The sequence below is a fragment of the Taudactylus pleione genome, unplaced genomic scaffold (genome assembly GCF_031769625.1).
Source record: "Taudactylus pleione unplaced genomic scaffold, aTauple2 ptg000269l, whole genome shotgun sequence".
Classification (NCBI taxonomy): domain Eukaryota; kingdom Metazoa; phylum Chordata; class Amphibia; order Anura; family Myobatrachidae; genus Taudactylus; species Taudactylus pleione.
This window is the reverse complement of record NW_028284671.1, coordinates 662913-686147: the sequence shown is the minus strand read 5'-3', so window position 1 is coordinate 686147 and position 23235 is coordinate 662913. Positions and strand designations below refer to the sequence as shown.

The window sequence follows — 23235 nt, the reverse complement described above, 5'->3', positions numbered from 1 at the left end:
AGACTTTATTCTCTCTCTTATCCTCCTTTGGCCTTTGGCTTGCTACGAAACTGAGGTGCCTCTGGCCCGGAGGCGGGGTATAGGAGAGGGACCCAGTGCATCCTGGGAAGAAAAATTAACTGCATGGTGTTGGGATGACTCCCATCATCACATTGCTGCTTTAACTACCAACTCCTATACTTAGTCTGTGAAGTCTATAAACATTATATTCAAATGTGATTATTATGCCTTTATATGATTACTAGTTTTCCAAAACACAGCGCTCAAATGTATTATTCTATTAATCACCTATAGCCCCAAGGTCACCCTGTGGACCCTATGGACTTCGTAGAAAGAGAGATAACAAAGGTAAGTTCTTACCATATCTCTCAATTTATCCTTTACATCAATGGGGGGGATTGTTAGAGATATAGTTTAGTGTAGTTACGGTCGGAGGTTAGGATATACAGGGTGAGGGTATTGAGGGAGGTTTGCTTTGGGTGTATATGTTTTGTTTAGTTTTATTATTTCGGCAGATATGGTTAGCCTTTTTTATTTTTGGGAAAACTTTTTTTTTTTTACTGATTTGATATGTGGTTAGTTTGACTTTATATTGGTGGGGTAATTATGTAAGAGTTCTCCTGTATTCTTATGTACCTCTTATATTTCTTATTGACCTCCGGCTCCGGGGACCTGAATGGCGCCTTCGGGTACTTGGTATGTTTTCTTTCTATTACTTGGGGTTGTATGTATTTCCAGCTTTGGATATTCTGTCTTTGAATTGTACTCTGCCTTTATGTCTATGTACAGTATGCCACATTTCTTTCCATGTTTGCCACTTTTATTATTATTATTTCTTTGTTGGGTGTTTAACTAAAATTAATAAAAATTACTTGATTAAAAAAAAATGGAGGCGCTGAATGTCAGACTATAACCATAAAATTATTTATATAAAATAGACTAAAAATAATAAATCACTGACCGGCAAATATAGTTACGTTTTTTTATATGTTATAACCTTATCATATAGAATATCACAATATTAATACATTCATATTGTGATAATTGTTATATGATGCTATTCATCTATCTCAGGGATGGGGAACCTCAGGCCCGGGAGCCGTATAAGGCCTCCGGAATCATTTGGTCTGGCCCTCTGAGCTTTTTTCTGCTAGCCTCATCTGGCTAGCAGCGTGCCCAGAATGGCACCCTGCAGCCAGTATCTATGCAGCAGTACCGCCTGGAGCATCCTTAGGACGCTTCAGATTATCCCACCGCTGCCCTTACAGCTCCCCGGAGCATCCTCTGGATGCTCCAGGCATTCCTGTAATCACTGGCGAATGTGGCCCCGTCCCCGTGTGACATCACATGGAGAGGGCATGGCCTGCAGCGGGCCCGCGAATAATGTTATACACTGTATATCAAAATGGCCCTCGGCAGAAAAAATGGTTCCCCACCTCTGATCTATCTGAATGATAAACTAGTGTAGTATGTGCCGTGAAAAGTGAGTGCACACTGCCATCTAGTGGAATGATTCCCACACTTCATTTGAAACTTTTATTTTTAAAGATAAAATACATATATTTATGCAGTAAATACACAATTAATAAATACAACATTTAAACTATGTACAGTCACACATTGTGGGTTGTTTAAAGTGCATGCTATATCCCATTTAGCCTAGTCATTAATTGCAGCCAATTAATAAGAGCTAAGAATGTTGGAATAGGATTACTTAGCACATTGGCCCTATTCAATATGGGGCGAAAAGTCATTTTCGCCTGTTTCAATTATTCCCGTATTCACCATGTAATGAATGCCGAAAAAAGTGCAGAATTGGGGTTTAGGGGTGCAGACTTAAAAAAAAAAAAAATAGCCTGCACCCCTGGGAGTGTCCCCTAAAAGACGTCTGTGTCGAAAAAATGTAAAAAAAAAATCCCCAGGACACCCAAAAAATGTACTTTAATTTTGGGGTAAAAAAAAGGGGGAACAAAGTTGCAAACTAGCGAAATTGACTCAGGGGGGGTTCCCATGTATGCGGCAGATGTTTTCTAGAATGTGACTGGTAGCGGCAGGTGTTTTCTAAAATGCGACTGGTAGCGGCAGGTGTTTTCTAAAATGCGACTGGTAGCGGCAGGTGTTTTCTAGAATGCGACTGGTAGCGGCAGGTGTTTTCTAAAATGCGACTGGTAGCGGCAGGTGTTTTCTAGAATGCGACTGGTAGCGGCAGGTGTTTTCTAGAATGCAACTGGTAGCGGCAGATGCATTTTTGAAGAATTTAAAAAAATCATTTTAGGGATTTAAAAATATGCTTGCACCCATTTTCATGTACCCCAAATTTGATGTGAATAGTTTTTTTCCCCAAAAAAATAAGCTAAATGCTATTCTTCATCACCTTCTTCAAAGCCGCATTTATGCACCTGCCGCGGCTATTTAAAAACCCTGACAATCTTCAGCAGGCCAAATCGGGGGTACCCATAGTGATCCCCATGTCTGGACATCTTTTGGGGAGTGACAGGCTGATTTCAACATAAACTGACAGGAGTTTTCGATACTTACCTTTCCGCCAGGTCCCGTTTTCGCCGCATCCTAATTGAATGCGGGGATAAGCAGGCACGCGCCTGATACTTTATCCCCGTCAAAAGCAGCGATGATGGTGAAAAGTACGACCTCGGACTTTTCGCCCCATATTGAATATGGCCCATTGTCTTGCAAAGGAATTTGGGGTTTATGGCGGTCAGTCGGGTGTCGTTTTCTGATCTTGAATTCGCCTTGATATAAAGTGAGGCTGTGCTCAGTGACACTTAGGTGAACGGATGATGCTTTTTTTTGTCACAATGTAACAATTCATCCGTCAGAGTGCTGCATGCAGCGTTTCCAGATCTCTTAATTCTTTTACACTGACTGAACGCATCCACTCTTTAAAATTGTCCATATTACCAAATTGTCAGACACCAACCTTAGGTTGTTTTTATGTGTTGTCTGGATTTATCATTGGGTTAATTCACTAGAGTGTAATGTCTCGCATTTGGTGATTAAACAATCAATTCTTACTATAGTCCGTGTTGCCCTATAAGGGGGTAATGTTCTGGTTCGGCAGTCAGGGCTAGCACCATACGCTTTGCCCATAGAACCCTTGCCTCCTTCGGGTTATCCCCTGATTGGGACAGCTGATGATCTGATAGGTTTAATTTAAAAAAAATAATTCTTGGAACAAAATCATTTACGCACGCATACATATATAGAATATACAGTACATAGTATGTACTTGTGTTAATCATGTATCTTAGAAGACTAACAAATAGCTGTAAGTATTGGCCAGTACAATTGACCTTACATAAACCATTCACTGCATCGGTCACATCTCACAGTATATTTATACTATAATGTATATACATAGGTGACGTTCTTGGCTCAGAGTGTAGAAATGTCCAGGAGAAAATGTACTTCACCGTCTCTGGCAGCTACTTGCACATAACGATTTACATTCTGTGTAAACGCATCTATTCCTTAAGAGAAAAAATATAAATATATAAACATTTATTATATACTGGTGCACATTCATTTGATTTACTCTTTCCTTTTTAACAGTATTCTTCTGCCTGATCACAAGCAGCCAATCTGTGTCCTCTGTAATGAGATATACAGGCTGAGCGCCCCAATTCATGCTGTCAGCCGATGGACAGGATATAGGGGCTGATTCAGCAGAGGACAGAATTGCAAAGTCGCACACAAGCAGCTTTTCTATTCCGTCCTTGCTAAAATGCAAATGCGGCAGAGTTGTCTGACTCCTCGTTCACAACGCTGGGTCTACAGATGCACCATCTGTAGACCCAGCGTTGTGAATGAGGTCGCAGCCTGGGAACACCGGACAGCAACCATGGTCAGCGCTGACCAGGTGAGTAAACTTCAGCTTATGTAGGTCAGCCGGCATGCAAGGCCAGGAATCGGCCTCTATTGAAGCAGATCCAGTCCAAGAAAACGGGGGCGATACAACCCTGTTTGGGGAACGCAGGCCGTCCCGGCATTGCCCTGTAAACGCCTCTGTCTGTCAATCAGGTAGAGGCATACGGGAGCCTGTGTGCGATTACACAGGATCCATTGCGCAGAGCGGGTCCTAAACAGGAATCTGCCTTCAGCGCTGAATTAGGCCCATAGTATATAGCGATAATGGACTAGCATCTGACAGTGATTGGCAGATGTTTTGTGCCCACACAGACAGTAATTTAGGCCAAATTTGGTGTGAAGTGACCAAACTGGTTCTCCAAGTCATTCGTGCTGCTATAGGTGTGTTGACAGTTCTAGGCGTTACATTCTATTTAATGGGGGCAAATTATTTTTACCAAAGATACTGAATATCTTGTTATATGTTACCGTTTGATTTGAGAATCTCAGGGCGATTAACTCTATATAAAATAAATAAGTTTTAGAACGTATGAGCAATTGTCAAAAAAAGTTTGCTTACCTTTCTTCCTCTATAAGGCGCTGTCTCTATTGCATTTGCATCCGTCCACATGGAAAATATCCGCTTTCATATTCCGGAACACCACAAGATTAACCTAAGGGTAAAAAAAACAAGCGAAGACCTTTATTTTCATTGATGCGAGTAATAAACAGCACTCTCTATTTTACATTGTTATACAAATCATTTCTAACCTCATCTACCAACTTTATTCATTAAACTCTTCCCCCCCCCCCCCCTTGGGTGGCCATAAGCACATACTGGGAGGGAAGGGAGGAGTGTTAGCAGATAGTGGGAGGGAAGGGAGGAGTGTCAGCACATAGTGGGAGGGAAGGGAGGAGTGTCAGCACATAGTGGGAGGGAAGGGAGGAGTGTCAGCACATAGTGGGAGGGAAGGGAGGAGTGTCAGCACAAAGTGGGAGGGAAGGGAGGAGTGTCAGCACATAGTGGGAGGGAAGGGAGGAGTGTCAGCACATAGTGGGAGGGAAGGGAGGAGTGTCAGCACATAGTGGGAGGGAAGGGAGGAGTGTCAGCACATAGTGGGAGGGAAGGGAGGAGTGTCAGCACATAGTGGGAGGGAAGGGAGGAATGTCAGCACATAGTGGGAGGGAAGGGAGGAGTGTCAGCACATAGTGGGAGGGAAGGGAGGAGTGTCAGCACATAGTGGGAGGGAAGGGAGGAGTGTCAGCACATAGTGGGAGGGAAGGGAGGAGTGTCAGCAGATAGTGTGAGGGAAGGGAGGAGTGTCAGCACATAGTGGGAGGGAAGGGAGGAGTGTCAGCACATAGTGGGAGGGAAGGGAGGAGTGTCAGCAGATAGTGTGAGGGAAGGGAGGAGTGTCAGCACATAGTGGGAGGGAAGGGAGGAGTGTCAGCACATAGTGGGAGGGAAGGGAGGAGTGTCAGCACATAGTGGGAGGGAAGGGAGGAGTGTCAGCACAAAGTGGGAGGGAAGGGAGGAGTGTCAGCACAAAGTGGGAGGGAAGGGAGGAGTGTCAGCACATAGTGGGAGGGAAGGGAGGAATGTCAGCACATAGTGGGAGGGAAGGGAGGAGTGTCAGCACATAGTGGGAGGGAAGGGAGGAGTGTCAGCACATAGTGGGAGGGAAGGGAGGAATGTCAGCACATAGTGGGAGGGAAGGGAGGAGTGTCAGCACATAGTGGGAGGGAAGGGAGGAGTGTCAGCACATAGTGGGAGGGAAGGGAGGAGTGTCAGCACATAGTGGGAGGGAAGGGAGGAGTGTCAGCAGATAGTGTGAGGGAAGGGAGGAGTGTCAGCACATAGTGTGAGGGAAGGGAGGAGTGTCAGCACATAGTGGGAGGGAAGGGAGGAGTGTCAGCACATAGTGGGAGGGAAGGGAGGAGTGTCAGCACATAGTGGGAGGGAAGGGAGGAATGTCAGCACATAGTGGGAGGGAAGGGAGGAGTGTCAGCACATAGTGGGAGGGAAGGGAGGAGTGTCAGCACATAGTGGGAGGGAAGGGAGGAGTGTCAGCACATAGTGGGAGGGAAGGGAGGAGTGTCAGCAGATAGTGGGAGGGAAGGGAGGAGTGTCAGCACATAGTGGGAGGGAAGGGAGGAGTGTCAGCACATAGTGGGAGGGAAGGGAGGAGTGTCAGCACATAGTGGGAGGGAAGGGAGGAGTGTCAGCACATAGTGGGAGGGAAGGGAGGAGTGTCAGCACATAGTGGGAGGGAAGGGAGGAGTGTCAGCACATAGTGGGAGGGAAGGGAGGAGTGTTAGCAGATAGCGCTTCCGAAGTTGCAAACTAATATCAGGAGTAAGCCCCACTTATAAGACTGGATGGAATCGGGCCTGGGAGCTATCTGACCTTTTTTTTCTTCTTACCTTTGCAGCACTTATTTTGGAAATGTCCTCCCATTATTTAGCGTTACAGACCCAACACAAACATGGTGAGAGCACCAGTTGCCTCGTCCAGGTCACAGTGACACATTCTAGTGGTGTAAATCCAAGCTCTGGGGTTTACATAAATACAGCAAAGATGTCTGTAAATACCGGCACTTACCTTTTCCAAAATGCAGTTATTTAACATGTTGTCGAACATCTGTTTGTCTTCCGGCCGGATATCGTTGATGGTGTAAATATGATCCCCGTAATAGAACATGCAGCCGATCTCCACTGGTCCCTTCCACTTACAGACACTGTGACAAAGAGAGAGATCTTATGTGTGTGTCACTGAGCTAAATCACAAACAAGGATTCGTGTGTGCATCACTGAACTAAAGAACATACATCCCATGCCAACCCTCTGCAGTTGCTATGTTTAGACCGATCATGCCAAGTGACAGCCCATCTGGGGTAGTAGTGGTTGCACGTACTGGGCCACGTCCAATGGTGTCACAGCATGAGTGAAGAGCAATAAGTCACATGCCATGATTTACCATTTAACTTATCGTTACAGTATATAGTGTGTGTGTGTGTGTATATATTTTCATATTTTGGCCTCTATTCACCACCACAATGGCTTTGAAATGAAACAAACAAGATGTGCTTTATCTGCAGACTTTCAGATTTAATTTGAGGGTAATTACATCCAAATCAGGTGAACGGTGTAGGAATTACAATGGTTTCTATATGTGCCCCCCACTTTTTAAGGGGCCAAAAGTAATGGGACTATCAACTCAAAAGCTATTTCATGGACAGGTGTGGGCTATTCCCTCGTTATTTCATTATCAATTAAGCAGGTAAAAGGTCTGGAGTTGATTCTAGGTGTGACATTTGCATTTGGAATCAGTTGCTGTCAACTGTCAATATGAGATCCAAAGAGCTGTCACTATCAGTGAAGCAAGCCGTCATTAGGCTGAAAAACCAAAACAAACCCATCAGAGAGATAGCAAAAACATTATGTGTGGCCAAACCAACTGTTTGGAACATTCTTAAAAAGAAAGAACGCATCGGAGAGCTCAGCAACACCAAAAGACCCAGAAGACCACGGAAAACAACTGTGGTGGATGACAGAAGAATTATTTCCCTGGTGAATAAAAACCCCTTCACAACAGTTGCCAAATCAAGAACACTCTCCAGGAGGTAGGTGTATATGTGTCAAAGTCAACAATCAAGCGAAGACTTCACAAGAGTGAATATAGAGGGTTCACCACAAGATGTAAACCATTGGTGAGCCTCAAAAACAGGAAGACCAGATTAGAGTTTGCCAAACAACATCTAAAAAAGCCATTACAGTTCTGGAACAACATCCTATGGACAGATGAGACAAAGATCAACTTGTACCAGAGTGATGAGAAGAGTATGGAGAAGGAAAGGAACTGCTCATGATCCAAAACATACCACCTCATCAGTGAAGCATGGTGGTGGTAGTGTCATGGCGTGGGCATGTATGGCTGCCAATGGAACTGGTTCCCTTGTATTTATTGATGATGGGACTGCTGACAAGAGCAGCAGAATGAATTCTGAAGTGTTTCGGGCAATATTATATGCTCTTATTCAATCAAATGCTTCAGAACTCATCAGAACTCATTGGACGGCGCTTCACAGTGCAAATGGACAATGACCCGAAGCATACTGCAAAAGCAAAAGTTTTTTAAGGCTAAAAAGTGGAATGTTATGCAATGGCCAAGTCAATCCCCTGACCTGAATCCGATTGAGCATGCATTTCACTTGATGAAGACAAAACTGAAGGGAAAATGCCCCAAGAACAAGCAGGAACTGAAGACATTTGCAGTAGAGGCCTGGCAGAGCATCACCAGGGATGAAACCCAATGTCAGGTGATGTCTATGCATTACCTTCAAATTAAATCTGAAAGTCTGCAGTTAAAGCACATCTTGTTTGTTTCATTTCAAAGCCATTGTGGTGGTGAATAGAGGCCAAAATATAAAAGTTCTGTCAATGTCCCAATATTTATGCACCTGACTGTGTGTGTGTGTGTGTATATATATATATATATATTAGGGGTGAGCGGGTTCGGATTTCTGAAATCCGAACCACCCCGAGCCCCCCCGATCCGAGTCCGATCCGAGTAAGGCTCGATTTTTCCCGCCTGACTCGGATCTGAAATCGAGGCAAAACGTCATCATCCCGCCTTCCGAGTCTCGCGGGTTTTGGATCCTATATAAGGTACCCGCGTCGGCGCCATTTTCTCACTCGGCTGTGGACAGTGAAGAGGGAGGGTGGGAGTTAGGGCTGTGTAGTGTAGTGTAGTGTAGTGCTGCTGTTGTCCACTACTTCAAAGTCCATAGGGGCTGGCTGTGTTGTGCTGTGCTGCTGTTGTTAATAGGGGCTGTGTCCACTACTTCAAAGTCCATAGGGGCTGGCTGGACTGTGTTGTGCAGTCAGTTCTCCATAGGGGCTGTGTCCACTCCAAAGTCCTGTGCAGTGTCCCAGTCCTAAAGGGGTGCTGTAGTGTTGTCCAGGGGGTGCTCTGTCCATCAGGGGTGCTCCCCCCAAGTGCTAAAAAAATAATATATTTTCTGTGTTTGTGAATTGTGTGCGCAGTAGCCGCACGTGCATCAACAAAGTAGTGACGAGCGTGCGCCTGTGTCATAAGTAAAGGGCCGGCTGGCTTGACCGTTAAAGGGTGCTGTAACCCCCAAAGTACACTCCAGTCCAAACCAAAAAAATAATTATTTTCTGTGTTTGTGATGCCCAATGTCTTAGTAGAGGGCACATACAATCCCAAATGGCAAAGTTCTGGAAAATGACCTTGAAAAAGACATTTAAATCAGCTGAAGAGAAACGTAAACTTGCCAATATGCCATTTACGACACGGAGTGGCAAGGAACGGCTAAGGTCGATCCCTAGTATGTTCATGACTAGTGGTTCAGCTTCACATGACGATGGAAGCCCCTCCTCCCACTAAAAAAATCAAAAGAGTTAAGCTGGCAAAAGCACAGCGAAGAACTGTGCTTTCTAAGAAGATATCACAAATCCCCAAGGAGAGTCCAAGTGTGGTGGTGGTTGCGATGCCTGACCTTCCCAGCACTGGACGGGAAGAGGTGGCTCTTTCCACCATTTGCACGCCCCCTGCAAGTGCTGAAAGGAGCACCCACAGTCCACTTGCTGATATGCAAATTGAAGATGTCACTGTTGAAGTACAACAGGATGAGGATACTGGTGTAGCTGGCGCTGAGGAGGAAGTTGGCGAGGAGGATTCTGATGGTGATGTGGTTTGTTTAAATCAGGCTCCGGGGGAGACAGTTGTTGTCCGTGGGATGAAAAAGCCCATCACGGTCATGCCTGGGCAGAAGACCAAACATTCCACCTCTTTGGTCTGGCAATATTTCTATCCAAATCCGGACAACAACTGTCTTGCCATATGTACCATATGTAAAGGTGAAATAAGTAGGGGTAGGGACGTCAACCACCTAGGAACATCCTCCCTTATACGGCACCTGCAGCGCGTTCATAAAAAGTTACTGTCAAGTTCAGAAACTTTGGCTAAGACCGTAAGCAGTCCAGGGACACCTAAATCCCGTTGTCCTGTTGTATCCAAGCGCCTGCAAACCACACCGTCAACTAATATATATATATTAGGGGTGTGCACCGGCCACTTTTCGTGTTTTGTGTTTTGGTTTTGGATCTGGATCTTTCTTCGTGTTTTGGATCTGGATTGGTTTTGCCAAAACCACCCTTCCGTGTTTTGGGTTCTGGGTTTTGTGTTTTGGATCTGTATTTTTTTGAAAAAAAGCATAAAAACAGCTAAAATCACAGAATTTGTAGGTTTTTCTGCTCCTATGCTATTATTAACCTCAATAACCTTAATTTTCACTCATTTCCAGTCTATTCTGAACACCTCACACCTCACAATAGTGTTTTTATGTCCAAAAGGTTGCACCGAGGTAGCTGGATGACTATGCTAAGCGACACGAGGGGGCGGCACAAACACGTGACCCATCTAGGAGTGACACTGCAGTGGCAGACAGGATGGCAGTTAGAAAAACTAGGCCCCAAACTGTACATAATGCAAAGAAAAAAAAGAGGTGCAAGATGGAATTGTCCTTGGGCCCTCCCACCCACCCTTATGTTGTATAAACAGGACATGCACACTTTAACAAATCAATCATTTCAGCGCCAGGGTCTGCCACACAACTGTGGCTGAAATGATTGGTTCGTTTGGGCCCCCACAAAACAAGCTGGCAATTAATGTGTCCCTGCACAAACTGGCTCTACGGAGGCAAGATGTCATCCTCATCCTCCTCATCCACCGATTCCTCACCCTCTTCAGTGTGTACATCCTCATCCTCACAAAGTATTAACTCGTCCCCACTTGAATCCACCAACACAGGTCCCTCTGTACCTTCTGGAGGCTGGTCTCCCTGGAAGAGCTGATAATTCATTTTGATGAACATCATCTTCTCCACATTCTGTGGAAGCAACCTCCTACGCCTTTCGCTGACAAGGTTCCCGGCTGCACTAAACACTCTTTCGGAGTACACACTGGAGGGGGGGCAACTCAGGTAAAATAGAGCCAGTTTGTACAGGGGCCTCCAAATTGCCTCTTTTTCCTGCCAGTACAGGTATGGACTGTCTGACATGCCTACTTGGATGCTGTCACCGATGTAATCCTCCACCATTCTGTCAATGGTGACAGTATCATATGCAGTGACAGTAGACATGTCAGAAATTGTTGCCAGGTCCTTCAGTCCGGACCAGATGTCCAAACTTGGTCCTGCCTGCCCTGCATCACCGCCAGCGGGTTGCTTAGGATACCTAAGTTTTTTCCTGGCAGCCCCAGTTGCGGGAGAAAATGAAGAAGGAGCCGTTGACGTGTCACGTTCCGCTTCAGCTGACAGTGTGTTCACCAGCAGGTCTTTGCACCTCTGCAGGCTTGTGTCGGCCGGAAAGAGAGACACCACATAGGCTTTAAACCTAGGATCGAGCACGGTGGCCAAAATGTAGTGGTCTGATTTCAACAGATTGACCACCCTGGAATTCTGGCAAAGCGAATGAAGGGCTTCATCCACAAGTCCCACATGCCGAGCGGAATCGCTCCGTCTTAGCTCCTCTTTCACTTTCTCCAGCTGCTTCTGCAAAAGCCTGATGAGGGGAATGACCTGACTCAAGCTGGCAGTGTCTGAACTGACTTCACGTGTGGCAAGTTCGAAGGGCTGGAGAACCTTGCACAACACGGAAATCATTCTCCACTGCGCTTGAGTCAGGTGCATACCCCCTCCTTTGCCTATGTCATAGGTGGATGTATAGGCTTGTATGGCCTTTTGCTGCTCCTCCATCCTCTGAAGCATATAGAGGGTTGAGTTCCACCGCGTCACAACCTCTTGCTTCAGGTGATGGCGGGGCAGGTTCAAGAGTGTTTGCTGGCGCTCCAGTCTTCGGGACGCAGTCGCTGAATGGCGAAAGTGGCCAGAAATTTTTCGGGCCACCCAAAGCGTCTCCTGCACGCCCCTGTCGCTTTTCAGAAAATTCTGCACCACCAAGTTTATTGTGTGAGCAAAACATAGGACGTGCTGGAATTTGCCCAGATGTAATGCCCGCACAATATTGGTGGCGTTGTCAGATATCACAAATCCCCAGGAGAGTCTAAGTGGGGTAAGCCACTGGGCGATGATTTCCCTCAGTTTCTCTAAGAGGTTGTCGGCGGTGTGCCTCTTACTGAAACCGGTGATACACAGCGTAGCCTGCCTTGTAACGAGCTGGCATTTCTGAGATGCTGCTACTGGTGACGCTGCTGCTGTTGCTGCGTAAGGTGATACATCTACCCAGTGGGCTGTCACAGTCATATAGTCCTTAGTCTGCCCTGTTCCACTTGTCCACATGTCCGTGGTTAAGTGGACATTGTGTACAACGGCATTTTTCAGGACACTGAGGACACTTTTTCTGACGTTTCTGTACAGTCTCGGTATCGCCTGCCTAGTGAAGTGGAATCTAGACGGGATTTGGAACCGGGGACACACTACCTCCATCAATTGTCTAAATCCCACTGCACTAATGGCGGATACCGGACGCACGTCTAACACCAACATAGCAGTCAAGGCCTCAGTTATACGTTTTGCTTCAGGATGACTGCTGTCGTACTTCATCCTCCTCGCTAAGGACTGTTGGAGGGTCAATTGTTTAGTAAAAGTAGTGGTGTTCCTACTTCCTCTCTGGGATGATGAACGACTCCCAGCAGCAGCAACAGCAGCAGCGGCAGCAGTAGGCGTAGCCATGCAGCATCCTCCAGAGGAATCCCGGATAGGAGAGTCAGTCATGCCAGTGACATGGCCTGCAGGACTACTTCCGATCCTGACTAAGGAGGAAATTGACGAGGAGGGAGTTGACGGTGTGGTTTGCAGGCGCTTGGATACAACAGGACAACGGGATTTAGGTGTCCCTGGACTGCTTACGGTCTTAGCCAAAGTTTCTGAACTTGACAGTAACTTTTTATGAACGCGCTGCAGGTGCCGTATAAGGGAGGATGTTCCTAGGTGGTTGACATCCCTACCCCTGCTTATTTCACCTTTACATATGGTACATATGGCAAGACAGTTGTTGTCCGGATTTGGATAGAAATATTGCCAGACCAAAGAGGTGGAATGTTTGGTCTTCTGCCCAGGCATGACCGTGATGGGCTTTTTCATCCCACGGACAACAACTGTCTCCCCCGGAGCCTGATTTAAACAAACCACATCACCATCAGAATCCTCCTCGCCAACTTCCTCCTCAGCGCCAGCTACACCAGTATCCTCATCCTGTTGTACTTCAACAGTGACATCTTCAATTTGCATATCAGCAAGTGGACTGTGGGTGCTCCTTTCAGCACTTGCAGGGGGCGTGCAAATGGTGGAAAGAGCCACCTCTTCCCGTCCAGTGCTGGGAAGGTCAGGCATCGCAACCACCACCACACTTGGACTCTCCTTGGGGATTTGTGATATCTTCTTAGAAAGCACAGTTCTTCGCTGTGCTTTTGCCAGCTTAACTCTTTTGATTTTTTTAGTGGGAGGAGGGGCTTCCATCGTCATGTGAAGCTGAACCACTAGTCATGAACATACTAGGGATCGACCTTAGCCGTTCCTTGCCACTCCGTGTCGTAAATGGCATATTGGCAAGTTTACGTTTCTCTTCAGCTGATTTAAATGTCTTTTTCAAGGTCATTTTCCAGAACTTTGCCATTTGGGATTGTATGTGCCCTCTACTAAGACATTGGGCATCGGCCTTGGCAGACGACGTTGATGGCATGTTATCGTCTATGTCATGACTAGTGGCAGCAGCTTCAGCACTAGGAGGAAGTGGTTCTTGATCTTTCTCTATTTTATTTTTATCGGAGAAAGTTTGGTCCTCCATTTATGTTATATCAATTTGATATATACGTGCGGCTAAACACAGAAAATAATTTTTTTTTTGGTTTGGACTGGAGTGTACTTTCGGGGGTTACAGCACCCTTAACGGTCAAGCCAGCCGGCCCTTAACTTATGACACAGGCGCACGCTTGGCACTACTTTGTTGATGCACGTGCGGCTACTGCGCACACAATTCACAAACACAGAAAATAATTTTTTTTTTGGTTTGGACTGGAGTGTACTTTCGGGGGTTACAGCACCCTTAACGGTCAAGCCAGCCGGCCCTTTACTTATGACACAGGCGCACGCTTGGCACTACTTTGTTGATGCACGTGCGACTACTGCGCACACAATTCACAAACACAGAAAATAATTTTTTTTTTGGTTTGGACTGGAGTGTACTTTCGGGGGTTACAGCACCCTTTAGCGGTCAAGCCAGCCGGCCCTTTACTTATGACACAGGCGCACGCTTGGCACTACTTTGTTGATGCACGTGCGGCTACTGCGCACACAATTCACAAACACAGAAAATAATTTTTTTTTTGGTTTGGACTGGAGTGTACTTTGGGGGTTACAGCACCCTTTAACGGTCAAGCCAGCCGGCCCTTTACTTATGACACAGGCGCACGCTTGGCACTACTTTGTTGATGCACGTGCGGCTATTGCGCACACAATTCAGAAACACAGAAAATAATTTTTTTTTTGGTTTGGACTGGAGTGTACTTTCGGGGGTTACAGCACCCTTAACGGTCAAGCCAGCCGGCCCTTTACTTATGACACAGGCGCACGCTTGGCACTACTTTGTTGATGCACGTGCGGCTACTGCGCACACAATTCACAAACACAGAAAATTATTTTTTTTTTGGTTTGGACTGGAGTGTACTTTCGGGGGTTACAGCACCCTTAACGGTCAAGCCAGCCGGCCCTTTACTTATGACACAGGCGCACGCTTGGCACTACTTTGTTGATGCACGTGCGGCTATTGCGCACACAATTCAGAAACACAGAAAATAATTTTTTTTTTGGTTTGGACTGGAGTGTACTTTCGGGGGTTACAGCACCCTTAACGGTCAAGCCAGCCGGCCCTTTACTTATGACACAGGCGCACGCTTGGCACTACTTTGTTGATGCACGTGCGGCTACTGCGCACACAATTCACAAACACAGAAAATAATTTTTTTTTTGGTTTGGACTGGAGTGTACTTTCGGGGGTTACAGCACCCTTAACGGTCAAGCCAGCCGGCCCTTTACTTATGACACAGGCGCACGCTTGGCACTACTTTGTTGATGCACGTGCGGCTACTGCGCACACAATTCACAAACACAGAAAATAATTTTTTTTTTGGTTTGGACTGGAGTGTACTTTGGGGGTTACAGCACCCTTTAACGGTCAAGCCAGCCGGCCCTTTACTTATGACACAGGCGCACGCTTGGCACTACTTTGTTGATGCATGTGCGGCTATTGCGCACACAATTCAGAAACACAGAAAATAATTTTTTTTTTGGTTTGGACTGGAGTGTACTTTCGGGGGTTACAGCACCCTTAACGGTCAAGCCAGCCGGCCCTTTACTTATGACACAGGCGCACGCTTGGCACTACTTTGTTGATGCACGTGCGGCTACTGCGCACACAATTCACAAACACAGAAAATAATTTTTTTTTTGGTTTGGACTGGAGTGTACTTTCGGGGGTTACAGCACCCTTAACGGTCAAGCCAGCCGGCCCTTTACTTATGACACAGGCGCACGCTTGGCACTACTTTGTTGATGCACGTGCGGCTGCTGCGCACACAATTCACAAACACAGAAAATAATTTTTTTTTTGGTTTGGACTGGAGTGTACTTTGGGGGTTACAGCACCCTTTAACGGTCAAGTCAGCCGGCCCTTTACTTATGACACAGGCGCACGCTTGGCACTACTTTGTTGATGCACGTGCGGCTACTGCGCACACAATTCACAAACACAGAAAATAATTTTTTTTTGGTTTGGACTGGAGTGTACTTTCGGGGGTTACAGCACCCTTAACGGTCAAGCCAGCCGGCCCTTTACTTATGACACAGGCGCACGCTTGGCACTACTTTGTTGATGCACGTGCGGCTACTGCGCACACAATTCACAAACACAGAAAATAATTTTTTTTTGGTTTGGACTGGAGTGTACTTTGGGGGTTACAGCACCCTTAATGGTCAAGCCAGCCGGCCCTTTACTTATGACACAGGCGCACGCTTGGCACTACTTTGTTGATGCACGTGCGGCTACTGCGCACACAATTCACAAACACAGAAAATAATTTTTTTTTGGTTTGGACTGGAGTGTACTTTCGGGGGTTACAGCACCCTTAACGGTCAAGCCAGCCGGCCCTTTACTTATGACACAGGCGCACGCTTGGCACTACTTTGTTGATGCACGTGCGGCTACTGCGCACACAATTCACAAACACAGAAAATAATTTTTTTTTTGGTTTGGACTGGAATGTACTTTGGGGGTTACAGCACCCTTTAACGGTCAAGCCAGCCGGCCCTTTACTTATGACACAGGCGCACGCTTGGCACTACTTTGTTGATGCACGTGCGGCTATTGCGCACACAATTCAGAAACACAGAAAATAATTTTTCTTTTGGTTTGGACTGGAGTGTACTTTCGGGGGTTACAGCACCCTTAACGGTCAAGCCAGCCGGCTCTTTACTTATGACACAGGCGCACGCTTGGCACTACTTTGTTGATGCACGTGCGGCTACTGCGCACACAATTCACAAACACAGAAAATAATTTTTTTTTTGGTTTGGACTGGAGTGTACTTTCGGGGGTTACAGCACCCTTAACGGTCAAGCCAGCCGGCCCTTTACTTATGACACAGGCGCACGCTTGGCACTACTTTGTTGATGCACGTGCGGCTGCTGCGCACACAATTCACAAACACAGAAAATAATTTTTTTTTTGGTTTGGACTGGAGTGTACTTTGGGGGTTACAGCACCCTTTAACGGTCAAGCCAGCCGGCCCTTTACTTATGACACAGGCGCACGCTTGGCACTACTTTGTTGATGCACGTGCGGCTACTGCGCACACAATTCACAAACACAGAAAATAATTTTTTTTTGGTTTGGACTGGAGTATACTTTCGGGGGTTACAGCACCCTTAACGGTCAAGCCAGCCGGCCCTTTACTTATGACACAGACGCACGCTTGGCACTACTTTGTTGATGCACGTGCGGCTACTGCGCACACAATTCACAAACACAGAAAATAATTTTTTTTTGGTTTGGACTGGAGTGTACTTTGGGGGTTACAGCACCCTTTAACGGTCAAGCCAGCCGGCCCTTTACTTATGACACAGGCGCACGCTTGGCACTACTTTGTTGATGCACGTGCGGCTACTGCGCACACAATTCACAAACAGAGAAAATAATTTTTTTTTGGTTTGGACTGGAGTGTACTTTCGGGGGTTACAGCACCCTTAACGGTCAAACCAGCCGGCCCTTTACTTATGACACAGGCGCACGCTTGGCACTACTTTGTTGATGCACGTGCGGCTACTGCGCACACAATTCACAAACACAGAAAATATTTTTTTTTTTGGTTTGGACTGGAGTGTACTTTTGGGGGTTACAGCACCCTTAACGGTCAAGCCAGCCGGCCCTTTACTTATGACACAGGTGCACGCTTGGCACTACTTTGTTGATGCACGTGCGGCTACTGCGCACACAATTCACAAACACAGAAAATAATTTTTTTTTTGGTTTGGACTGGAGTGTACTTTCGGGGGTTACAGCACCCTTTAACGGTCAAGCCAGCCGGCCCTTTACTTATGACACAGGCGCACGCTTGGCACTACTTTGTTGATGCACGTGCGGCTACTGCGCACACAATTCACAAACACAGAAAATATATTATTTTTTTAGCAGTTGGGGAGAGCACCCCTGATGGACAGTGCACCCCCTGGACAACACTACAGCACCCCTTTAGGACTGGGAAACTGCACAGGACTTTGGAGTGGACACAGACCCTATGGAGAACTGACTGCACAACACAGTCCAGCCAGCCCCTATGGACTTTGAAGTAGTGGACACAGCCCCTATTAACAACAGCAGCACAGCACAACACAGCCAGCCCCTATGGACTTTGAAGTAGTGGACAACAGCAGCACTACACTACACTACACTACACAGCACTAACTCCCACCCTCCCTCTTCACTGTCCACAGCCGAGTGAGAAAATGGCGCCGACGCGGGTACCTTATATAGGATCCAAAACCTGCGAGACTCGGAAGGCGGGATTATGACGTTTTGCCTCGATTTCAGATCCGAGTCAGGCGGGAAAAGTCGAGCCTGACTCGGATCGGACTCGGATCGGGGGGGCTCGGGGGGGTTCGGATTTCAGAAATCCGAACCCGCTCACCCCTAATATATATATATATATATATATATATATATATATATATGGCCTTTTAGTCATTTCCCTATGGACGTATCCTTCCACCAGTCCTGTTTTCTGTAGGGCGGTTCAGGTTTGACAGTGGACAGTGTAGCTTAGTGGTTGGAGAATGCACGATGGTGGATCAGAGGTGTGTTTCGTTGGTTCAGGGACGTAGTTTAGACTGATTGTATACAGTTGTGACACAGAGGGGCTGGAGACATAACACTACTGCCCACTACACTATGTGTCAGCTGTTAGATCTCAGTAGTGTCAGGCAGGGCTGTAACTAGGACAGTGCGACCAGTGCCATGGCACAGGGCAGGGGGCGCTGTTTGGGCCTGTCAATGTTACTATTTATTATCATTCTCACTTGTAGCTTCCTCTTATTTTATCCCCAGCATCTCCTGGCCTCCCCTATGTCTTCCCCGGCCCATCCCATGAGGCCTTGGCCCTTTTTCAGGTGCACTATCTTATGTCCCTATTTAAAAAAATGGGTGGGGGCGCCAATGCTCTCTCTGGCACAGGGCACCAAAAAGTCTAGTTACGGCTCTGGTGTCAGGACTTTGTGTTTAACTGTGAGTTCAATTTCTGGTGTGTGGATATGGGGGGGTATGGTCACTCTCAGACAAATCAGGTGGTTTTGTGCTGATTAACCCTTTCACGCCCTCGTGTAGCCCATGTGGGTCGCCATGACAAAATCGGGCTGTTCTGCTAACAACGAATGAAATGAAATAAAAGGTGTATTATATTTTGGATGAGACGAGGTGCACGACAATGCAGGTTCTTGGTGAATTTATTTTGCTGCTCAATGCTTACTAAGGGAGGGCATAATATCACATGATACTTACTACAAACGGTCTCCAGCTTCAAGCAGTGCCAGGTACTTCCTGAAATGTTCCGTTGGTATCGTAATATTTATCTTTTCCAAGTCAGATTGGTTCCCTTGTTCACTGAAAGTACAAATATGACAAATCCTGATTAATTTAATGTTCCACTTTTGGATCCTGGGGAACCACCTTTTGGTGTGTTATATGGTCCTGTATGGATGAACGCCTCTATTAACCCCCCCCCCCGTCCAAAGGTGCCTATTATTCTCCTACATCTGTAATCGTATACATGTGTATTGTCACGACAGATAAGGTCTATACCAGTGGTCTCCAACGTTTAATTGAGGTGTGAGCTACTTTAGAAAACTGAAACCTCCTGAAGAGCTACTAAAAGAAAATAAAAATGCATTTAATTATTACAGCGATATTGTTGTAGTTTGCAAATAAAATTCACTGTTAATTACCAGCTGCAAGGAGGTTAGTGATATAGAGGAGCAAAAGATATAGGTAGGGCTGCTGTGTGATTTTCCGGCAGGGCAGGGCGGGAGTCACTCGCTCCGACGTAGCATAGACGCTGTGGGTGAAACCACAGGGAAGCATGTCAGGTGATTGTTTTAGAGGCTGCGGAATTCACCTAACGTGCTTCCCTGTGGCTTCACCCATGGCGTCGATGCCACGGTGGAGCACACGTCAGAGGTCACTACCTCCTAGTTGACTCGGCAGTACTGCAACTAGGTGAGCTACCAAAATTAAGCCCGCGAGCTACAGATTGGAGACCACTGGTCTATACACTGATATTATATTTCCCGGAAGCAGATAATAGAGACTGAGAAGTTGCACACATCCCTGCTCCAACTGCTAAGTATATGCACGCCGTTCCTTTAATAGAATCCTTCCCACAAGGTTTGCAGGCGTTGAGGGAGCCATAGAAATATATACACATATATACAGGGCTATCATTCTAGAAAAATAGGAACTGGGGGTGGAGCTATAGGAGAACAATTTTATATTTATCATATATACATACATATATATATATATATATATATATATATATATATATATACACAGTCAGGAGCATAAATATTGGGACATTGACAGAATTTTCATATTTTGGCCTCTATTCACCACCACAATTGCTTTGAAATGAAACAAACAAGATGTGCTTTAACTGCAGACTTTCAGATTTAATTTGAGGGTAATTACATCCAAATCAGGTAAACGGTGTAGGAATTACAACGGTTTCTATATGTGCCCCCCACTTTTTAAGGGGCCAAAAGTAATGGGACTATCAACTCAAAAGCAACTTCATGGATAGGTGTAGGCTATTCCCTCGTTATTTCATTATCAATTAAGCAGATAAAAGGTCTGGAGTTGATTCTAGGTGTGACATTTGGATTTGGAATCAGTTGCTGTCGACTCTCAATATGAGATCCAAAGAGCTGTCACTATCAGTGAAGCAAGCCATCATTAGGCTAAAAAATCAAAACAAACCCATCAGAGAGATAGCAAAAACATTAGGTGTGGCCAAATCAACTGTTTGGAACATTCTTAAAAAGAAAGAACGTACAGTAGAGCTCAGCAACACCAAAAGACCCGGAAGACCACGGAAAACAACTGTGGTGGATGACAGAAGAATTATTTCCCTGGTGAAGAAAAACCCCTTCACAACAGTTTCCCAAATCAAGAACACACTCCAGGAGGTAGGTGTATCTGTGTCAAAGTCAACAATCAAGAGAAGACTTCACAAGATGTAAACCATTGGTGAGCCTCAAAAACAGGAAGACCAGATTAGAGTTTGCCAAACATCTAAAAAGCCATTACAGTTCTGGAACAACATCCTATGGACAGATGAGACAAAGATCAACTTGTACCAGAGTGATGGGAAGAGAAGAGTATGGAGAAGGAAAGGAACTGCTCATGATTCAAAACATACCACCTCATCAGTGAAGCATGGTGGTGGTAGTGTCATGGCGTGGGCATGTATGGCTGCCAATGGAACTGGTTCCCTTGTATTTATTGATGATGGGACTGCTGACAAAAGCAGCAGAATGAATTCTGAAGTGTTTCGGGCAATATTATATGCTCATATTCAATCAAATGCTTCAGAACTCATTGGACGGCGCTTCACAGTGCAGATGGACAATGACCCGAAGCATACTGCAAAGGCAACCAAAGATTTTTTTAAGGCTAAAAAGTGGAATGTTTTGCAATGGCCAAGTCAATCCCCTGACCTGAATCAGATTGAGCATGCATTTCACTTGATGAAGACAAAACTGAAGGGAAAATGCCCCAAGAACCAGCAGGAACTGAAGACATTTGCAGTAGACAGGCCCGGTGACATGGGGGGACTAGGGGTACACCAGTACCGGGTCCAGAGGGGCCCCAAAGCCCGGAAGGGCACATAACAGATAATAGTGCTGCGGCCCGCGGACTTACTGTTCAAGCCTGCGGGCCCCGGCCGCTGGGACCCATAGCCGCCGCCCAGCCCCTGCTCTGTTCCTGGCCCGGGCAGTGTTGGGCTCCTCCCCGTGGCTCAGCCGCAGGCCGGGGCAGGGCCCTGTTTACTGCTGTCAGTCTCACCTTATGAGCAACGCGCACACGGCGGCATGATGTGTGACTTCCTCACATATAAGACTATCTACAACTCTTATCGTACTGCTCTGGACACTGCCAAACAAACATATTTCCAATCTCTAATCTCTGCTCAAGCTTCTAATCCAAAGCGACTTTTTAATACATTTAAACTGCTCCTTACCCCTCCATCACCCAAACCACCTGCTACTATCTGTGCACAAGATCTTGCTTCCTATTTTAGGGACAAGATTGATAAGATCCAAAATGAAATAGTAGGCTCTTCCTCAGCTAGTGACCTGCTCAATTCCCTACCTGAACCCTCTGGCACATTCTCCTCATTTGATCTCACAAACGAAGATGAAGTATCTACACTCTTCTCATCCTCCTACTCTATTACCTCTCCTCTAGATCCTATACCCTCACAAATCAGTAAAGCTTTGTCTCCTGTGCTTATCCCAACCCTAACTAAAATCTGTAATCTCTCTCTCTCTACTGGCAACTTTCCATCACTGTTCAAGCATGCAGTGATTACTCCCATTCTGAAAAAACAAAATTCTGACCCTAGTACTCTCTCAAATTACCGTCCTATCTCCCAGCTCCCATGCACCTCCAAGCTACTTGAGAGACTTGTCTACACCCGCCTCACACACTTTCTTAACTCACACAACTTATTGGACCCACTTCAATCCGACTTTCATTCCCAACACTCCACAGAGACAGCACTGACTAAGGTAGTAAATGATCTTGTCACTGCCAAGGCTAAAGGCCATTACTCACTCCTAATTCTTCTAGATCTCTCTGCTGCTTTTGACACTGTTGACCACTCTTTTCTCATACAAACACTACAATCTATAGGTCTTAAGGGCACAGCTCTTTCTTGGTTTTCTTCCTACCTATCTGATCGCTCTTTTACGGTTCATTTTTCTGATTCTGCCTCCTCTTCGCTACCTCTATCAGTTGGAGTACCGCAAGGCTCTGTCTTAGGTCCTCTGCTATTCTCAATCTATACCTCCTCTCTTGGCAAACTAATCAGCTCTTTTGGATTTCAGTACCATCTGTATGCGGATGATACTCAAATCTACCTATCCTCTCCAGATTTATCTCCATCTGTATTGGTCCGTGTCACTGAATGTCTTTCTGCCATTTCATCTTGGATGTCATCTCGCCACCTGAAACTTAATATTTCTAAAACAGAATTAATTATATTTCCACCGGCCAATAACAGTTACCAACCTGATCTCTCTATCACTGTTGATACCTCGTCCATCCACCCCGCCCCACAAGCTCGCTGCCTTGGTGTCATCCTTGACTCTGAAATGTCCTTTGTTCCCCACATTCAATCTGTCTCAAAATCATGTTACATACACTTAAAAAACATATTCAAAATTCGACCATATCTCACACAAGACACTGCAAAAACTCTAATCCATGCACTTATTATTTCCCGCATTGACTATTGCAAAAGCCTCCTTACTGGTCTTCCCAAAAACAGGCTATCACCATTACAATCCATTATGAATGCAGCTGCAAGGCTTATCTTCCTTGCAAAACATTCTTCTTCTGCTGCCCCGCTCTGTCAGTCCCTCCATTGGTTGCCGGTTTTCTACCGTATTCAATACAAAATACTTTCACTTACACATAAGGCTATTAACCAAACCACACCAACATACATCTCTTCACTCATCTCAAAATATCTCCCAACCCGACCTCTCCGCTCAGCACAAG

At 46.0% G+C, this 23235-nt stretch overlaps 1 protein-coding gene across 5 annotated transcripts in view; it reads right to left on the bottom strand.

Moving 5' to 3' along the window:
- Positions 1 to 1618: 1618 nt before the first annotated feature.
- LOC148513799 (pleckstrin homology domain-containing family S member 1-like) overlaps positions 1619 to 23235 on the bottom strand; it is a 110429-nt gene continuing 88812 nt past the window's right edge. For all 5 annotated transcript variants that reach the window (XM_088481348.1, XM_088481350.1, XM_088481349.1 and 2 more), the window contains 4 exons: positions 18955 to 19056; positions 6467 to 6602; positions 4445 to 4538; positions 1619 to 3488 (listed from right to left, as the gene is read on the bottom strand). In XM_088481348.1, the coding sequence (XP_088337474.1) occupies positions 4455 to 4538; positions 6467 to 6602; positions 18955 to 19056 (322 nt within the window). In that variant the 3' untranslated portion in view covers positions 1619 to 3488; positions 4445 to 4454. The remainder of the gene's footprint in view (positions 3489 to 4444; positions 4539 to 6466; positions 6603 to 18954; positions 19057 to 23235) is intronic.